Source organism: Cucurbita pepo, chromosome 10 (genome assembly GCF_057944985.1).
Source record: "Cucurbita pepo subsp. pepo isolate OVF chromosome 10, ASM5794498v1, whole genome shotgun sequence".
Classification (NCBI taxonomy): domain Eukaryota; kingdom Viridiplantae; phylum Streptophyta; class Magnoliopsida; order Cucurbitales; family Cucurbitaceae; genus Cucurbita; species Cucurbita pepo.
Genome location: NC_141807.1, coordinates 18,053,369 through 18,059,901, shown reverse-complemented (window position 1 = coordinate 18,059,901; position 6,533 = coordinate 18,053,369). Strand labels below are relative to the sequence as shown.

General features: G+C 34.2%; 1 protein-coding gene across 1 annotated transcript; it reads left to right on the top strand.

Moving 5' to 3' along the window:
- Positions 1–1,516: 1,516 nt before the first annotated feature.
- On the top strand, positions 1,517–3,937 carry LOC147790933 (protein neprosin-like). The gene is made up of 7 exons (XM_087127832.1): positions 1,517–1,721; positions 1,788–1,874; positions 1,946–2,149; positions 2,852–3,016; positions 3,088–3,141; positions 3,219–3,365; positions 3,449–3,937. The coding sequence occupies exons 1-7, from the start codon at positions 1,518–1,520 to the stop codon at positions 3,824–3,826; spliced, it is 1,239 nt and encodes a 412-aa protein (XP_086983958.1). The 5' UTR covers position 1,517; the 3' UTR covers positions 3,827–3,937.
- The last annotated feature ends 2,596 nt before the right edge of the window (positions 3,938–6,533 follow it).

Sequence of the window (6,533 nt, the reverse complement as noted above, 5' to 3'; positions counted from 1 at the left end):
AAAAAAAAAAAATAAAAAAATAAATAAATAAATATCCAATATTTGGGATTTGATTATGCCAAATTCACAAGGAGTTTTATCTAAGGAGTGTTTAATTAAAACTCTATTTGAAAGCGGTATTAACGGATTCCGTCCAAAAAATATTTAGGTAAATCATACTCATTTAACGTTGATATAACAAATTCGTATAAAATACGATTTTTCTTTTCAGCCACACCATTTTTTTGAGTCACAAGTCATGATAAACACCATTATGATCACAAATTTTTTCAAACACTACCCTATCAAATTCTCCTCCATAGTAACTCCTACTAATTAAAAAAACCTTTTTCATTTTCAACTCTTCTTACAAAACTAGCAAATCTTTTTAAGACATCATTATTATGTTTTATTATCAAAACCGAAGTAAATCTCGAAAAATCATAGTAATTCCTCTCTAACTAACTATTTTAGAAGGCCAAATAAATTCATATGTAATAGTTAAAAGACGTAGAAATCACATTTTCAGATTTGAAGGAGGAATTGGTTTGTTAAGCATTTAACAATCCTCACCAATTTTATGTTTTTCAAATTTAAATTTATAAAGACCCTAAGGAATTTTGCTGAGATATTTGAAATAAGTGCATACTAGTATGTCCTAATCTTCTATGTCATAGTCACTAATGCAAAGTCACATTTATGATTGTTATCTATTTCCAACAAACAAAACTTCTATTTTCAGTTATGCAATTATTTTTATCAAATATAACTCTAAAGTCTTTATCAAATTGAACAATGCTCCGTAAGTCATGATTTAAACCATCAACTAAAAGTACATTTTCAATAAGAGTACAAATGCCATTACCTACAATACTCTCACCAATTATTTTACCCTTTATCATCAACGGTTACTAAGCCACCATCCTTCTTGAAAAATTCACAAACTTTGATTGATTTCCAGCCATGTGTATTGAGCGACCACTATGCAACAAGTACGACTTTCTTTAGAGGCTTTCAAACAAACCTAAAAAAAATATTCAAAATTGACTTTTTGATACCATACATGTTTTTGTCCTAAACTATTATTTTCACAAATTTAGGGATCCATTTCATGTTTGCATTCATACTAAAGACATTGTCTTTGTATAGGTAACAAGAATAATTTTTAATGTAATTAAAGTATTTCCGGACTTCAATAATAATTCAACTAAACAATTTCATAAATATATTCGCAGGGGACAAAAACTACAAAAAGAATGAACCATAACATATTCAATTCCAATTTTAAATTTAATTTTGAATTACAAACTTAAAATTGCTAAAATCATTTTTTGTTTTTTTCTTTTTGTTTTTTTGTTGAAACAGCTCCAAGATGAGAGGACCAGACTTTAAGCCACAAAAAGAATGAAAGAGTTAATTCCCATTGTTCTGTTCTTTATCCCATAATATATATATATATATTATATGAAGAAAGAAGAAATACAAACACAAAAGACAACAACCCATGTTTTTTTTTTTTTTTTTTTTTTTTATTAAATATGGATTCTAAAACTTTCTACCCTCCTCTTCTTCCTTTTCTTGTTTTTTCCCTTCTTGTCGTTTCATCCATTTGTCGTCCCGACAAAAACATCCATCCCAATAACCATACAGCGGTGTTCTGGTCGGAGAATCAGTTGAAGAAATTGAAGCTTATTCAAGCTGATCTTAACCAAATCAACAAGTTCCCTGTCAAAACCATTCAGGTCTGTAACTCTTGTTTAATCTCCTCTGTGTTGGAGCTTGACGGTTATGCTTTTATTTGGTTGCAGAGTCCGGATGGTGACTTTATAGATTGTGTTGAAACTCATCTGCAGCTAGCTTTTGATCATCCATTGCTCAAAGGAAAGAAGCCATTGGTAAGTTCAAGGGATCAGTGGCTAAATTTTCGAAATGGGTTTTGTTTTTAATTGTGGAAATGTTGTTTCAGGATCTGCCGGAGAGACCGTCTAACCAGAGCCATTCCGGTGGGGTGGAGACAGAAATGTTCCAATTATGGAGCATGTCTGGAGAATTCTGCCCAGAGGGGACAGTTCCGATTAGAAGAACGACGGAAAAGGATATGTTGAGAGCGAGTTCAGTTCAGAGATTTGGAAGAAAAGTAAGAAGAGACTCTCTCGGCAAAGGCCATGAGGTTAGTCTTTAACCAAATTCAACTCAGCTAGCTAGTCGATATCGTTCTCTTTCGGCTTTTCCTTTTCCGGGAAGAAGTTTAACACTCTTATAAAAAGGGTGTTTCGTTCTTCTCTCAACCAATGTGGGGATCTCACAATCCACCCTCTCGGGGCCTGTTCTCTTTTGGCTTTTCCCTTTCGGGTGCAAGTCTATTAGTGAGAGGCTTAAACACCTTGATAAAGAGTGTTTCGTTTTCATCCCAACGAATGAGGGATCTCACAATCCACACTCTTGCAATCATTTCCTTCTCCAATCAAAGTGGGGCCTCCCAATCTAGCCCCTTCGGGGCCCCGCGTCCTACCGCCTTTGTCCACCCACTTTGGCTCTCAATCTCCTTGCTGGCACATCGCCCGGTGTCTGGCTCTGATACCAAACAGCCCAAGCCCACTGCTAGCCGATATTATCCTCTTTGGGCTTTAACCTTTCGGGCTTCTCTCAAGATTTTAAAAAAGTCTCAGCTTGTAACAGGTTTCCACAATCTTGTAAAAGGTGTTTCGTTCTACCCGTAAAGGTGTTTCGTTCTTCTCCCTAACCGATGTTCTCCTTCCTAGCAGATGTGGGATCTCACGTCTTTTTTCTCCAAAATCTGTGTCATCCCTTATGAATGTTAAGATTTTGGAGAAACCAAGATTGAAATGAATGTAAATTTTGTTGGTGCCAGTATGCAGTGGGGTTGGTAAGTGGAGGACAGTACTACGGAGCCCAGGCAAGCATGAACGTATGGAAGCCGCGGGTCAGCTATCGGAATGAGTTCAGCCTCTCACAAATGTGGCTCGTCTCCGGTTCATTCCCACGTGATCTCAATACCATTGAAGCTGGGTGGCAGGCAACTTTTTAAACCGAATCAATCTTCTAGTCCATACAAATTTCAATTATATGCCTAACTTTTCTCTACAGGTTGACCCAGAGCTGTATGGAGACAACAATCCAAGATTGTTCACTTATTGGACAGTAAGAATATTAAAACATAAAAATTAGCAACAAAATCAGATTGAAAATGAAATGACCGTAACTTTTTGGATGAACAGGCCGACGCATATCAAGCAACAGGCTGCTACAATTTACTCTGTCCAGGCTTCGTTCAAACCAACCGTAGAATCGCCATTGGAGCTGCAATTGCTCCAACTTCCTCCTACAATGGCGCCCAATTCGATATTAGTTTACTGGTTCGGAAGGTAACCCATTTCAATTTCATGCCTTTTCTTGAAGATTGTGAGTCCAATTTTAATTGGGGGTTGTTGTCTGTGGTTGTTCAAAGGATCCGAAGAATGGGAATTGGTGGTTGGAATTCGGGTCGGGTGAGATGGTCGGGTACTGGCCGGCGTTTTTGTTCACTCACCTTCAAAGCCACGCAACGACGATACAGTTTGGCGGAGAGGTGGTGAATTCGAGGGCGTGGGGATTTCACACGGCGACAGAAATGGGGAGCGGGCATTTCGCAGGCGAAGGATTCCAAAAAGCTTCTTATTTTCGAAATCTGAAGGTTATGAATTGGGATAATAGTTTGATTCCATTGTCCAATTTGAAGGTTGTGGCAGATCATCCAAATTGCTATAATATTCAACCTCGGATTAATAGAGTTTGGGGAAATTATTTTTACTACGGAGGGCCGGGAAGAAATGTGAAGTGCCCTTAATTAATTTAATTTTCTTGAGGGGTCAATTTGGGGTTTTTATTTTTATTTTTATTTTTATTTTTATTTTTGGTCCTTTCAAATTTAGATCACTAAAATGTGAGAAGAAGTGAGACCATTGTATTGTAAATTTTTTATGAAAGAAATACAGATTGGACTATGGCTCTCGTATTTATTAAAACTCAACATTTAACTTGTGGAGACGTCTTCCAAATGAGCACAATAAAAGTGTGAAAATAGGTTGATGGGGGAGAGAGTGAAAATAAGCTGAAGATGGGAGAGAGTGTGAAGACCTTAATAGCTAACAAGTTCGAGATAAAATCCCATTTAAATACAGAATAAAAGAGAAAATTGTTAGGATCACAAACAACCCACACACCCATCTAGATGAACAAAAAGAAATAGGAGAGAGAGAATGGGAGGAGAACTCTGGCTAATGGATTTAAATTTTTTAGTATGTACAATAAAGAAGACTACATTTTCAAAGACGGAGAAGAGTACATTTTCAAAGCTAGGATATATACATGCTTCAGTTTATTATATGTGTTTTACCACATTTAACCATCTATTATATATATATATATATAGCTATTACCATATATTGGTGTACCGGATATAGTTTTACTATGTATAACCGTTGACTAGGCTATAAATAAGTAGCAGGCTCCATAACCTGAAGACTTTAAATTTTAATAGCACGGTGTTATCACAAAATATTGGCACACTATCAGATTTGAATCCAAAATCACAAAGAGTTTGTTTCATCCAAAGAATTTGAGAACAACCACTAGCAACTGTAATATATTTTGCTTGGCAATTTCCACGGGTAATTTTACGATCAGGTAAACTTGTAGTGAAATCTGTATCAGAATATCTTACCAATTTAAATTCAACTCGGATACTACCATCCTAAATTAATAGTCTCAAGCAAATATTTAAATATTATTTTAATTGCAGGTAAATGAGATTCCTTGGGATAAGATTGAAACCTAGCACAAAAACATACACTAAACATAATATCGGTCTACTAGCGGTCAAGTAAAGGAAAGATTCAATCATACCTCTATAAGATTTAATGTCCACCCATTTACCTTTTTCATCCTTGTCAAGCTCAGTGGATGTGCTCATTGGAGTTTTTGAATCTTACCTTCATTGAACTTGAACCTTTTTAGTAAATCCTTAATGTATTTCTCTTGATTTATGAAGATACCATTTTGAGTTGTTTGATTTGAAGTCCAAGAAAGAAACTAAGATCCCCGTCGTACTCATCTCAAACTTTCTCCATATAAAGAAGGATTAGTAGAGCCAAATATAATATCATCTACGTGTATTTGCACTAATAGCATATCATTTTCTTTAATTTTAATAGAAAGACTATGTCCAGTTTACCAATTTTTAATCATTCCCAATTAGAATATTAGTAAGTCTATCATACCAAGTCGGAGCTTGTTTTAAGCCATCAAGAGTCTTTTAAAACTTACATACATCAGGTGGAAAATCAAAAATTTCAAATCCGGGAGGTTGTTCTACGTAAACTTCCTCCGTAATATAACCATTTAAGAATGCACTTCTCAAATCCATTTGAAACAATATAAAATTTTCGTAAGAATTAAAAGCAAGTAACATTCTAATAGCTTCTAATCTAGTAACCGGTGCAAAAGTTTCTTCATAGTCTATAACTTCTTCGTGACATTAACCTTGAGCTACAAACCCTAGCTTTATTTCTAATGATATTCTCATTTTCATCAATTTTATTTCTAAAAATGGTTCCAATAATGAAAATACTAGAGCGGTCTAGGGACTAATTCCCAAATTATGCTCATTTCAAATTGATTTAGTGTTGTTGCAGAGCTACAATCCAAAACTCATCATTTTTGGCATCCTTACGATTTTTTTGCTTGAAACAAAGGTAAGATTATTAAAAAAAAATTAATAGAATAATGAGTTTTCACATCTTGTTCGAGACCACCAATAATTTAGTCCTTAAAATGAGATAAGACATACTTCTGTTCTTTTGACATTGATGAACAACCTTTTTCGTTCTTTTCATCTAAGTTCACTTCTTCCCTACTTGAGACAGTTTCTTTCAATTTCTCACTTGCATGTAAAACTAACAAGATTTTTCTAAATCATCACTATAAATAGACTCATTATAAATATTATTACAAGATTCATCAAATACACCGTCATTCGTCGATAAAGTTCTCTTATTCAAAACTCTGTAAACTTTACATGAATAACCAAGAAAAATACCAATATCCGTGTTAGAATCAAAATTTTCCAATTTTTCTTCACTGTTAAAAAAAAAAAATAAAAAAATAAATAAATAAATATCCAATATTTGGGATTTGATTATGCCAAATTCACAAGGAGTTTTATCTAAGGAGTGTTTAATTAAAACTCTATTTGAAAGCGGTATTAACGGATTCCGTCCAAAAAATATTTAGGTAAATCATACTCATTTAACGTTGATATAACAAATTCGTATAAAATACGATTTTTCTTTTCAGCCACACCATTTTTTTGAGTCACAAGTCATGATAAACACCATTATGATCACAAATTTTTTCAAACACTACCCTATCAAATTCTCCTCCATAGTAACTCCTACTAATTAAAAAAACCTTTTTCATTTTCAACTCTTCTTACAAAACTAGCAAATCTTTTTAAGACATCATTATTATGTTTTATTATCAAAACCGAAGTAAAT

What these genes read in the sequence shown, in the direction of transcription:
- LOC147790933 (XM_087127832.1), top strand. Translation starts at nt 1,518, where the DNA reads ATGGATTCTAAAACTTTCTACCCTCCTCTTCTTCCTTTTCTTGTTTTT. An exon ending in GATTGTTCACTTATTGGACA is followed by an intron (nt 3,142 to 3,218) that starts GTAAGAATATTA and finishes TTGGATGAACAG; the next exon opens with GCCGACGCATATCAAGCAAC. An exon ending in TTAGTTTACTGGTTCGGAAG is followed by an intron (nt 3,366 to 3,448) that starts GTAACCCATTTC and finishes GGTTGTTCAAAG; the next exon opens with GATCCGAAGAATGGGAATTG.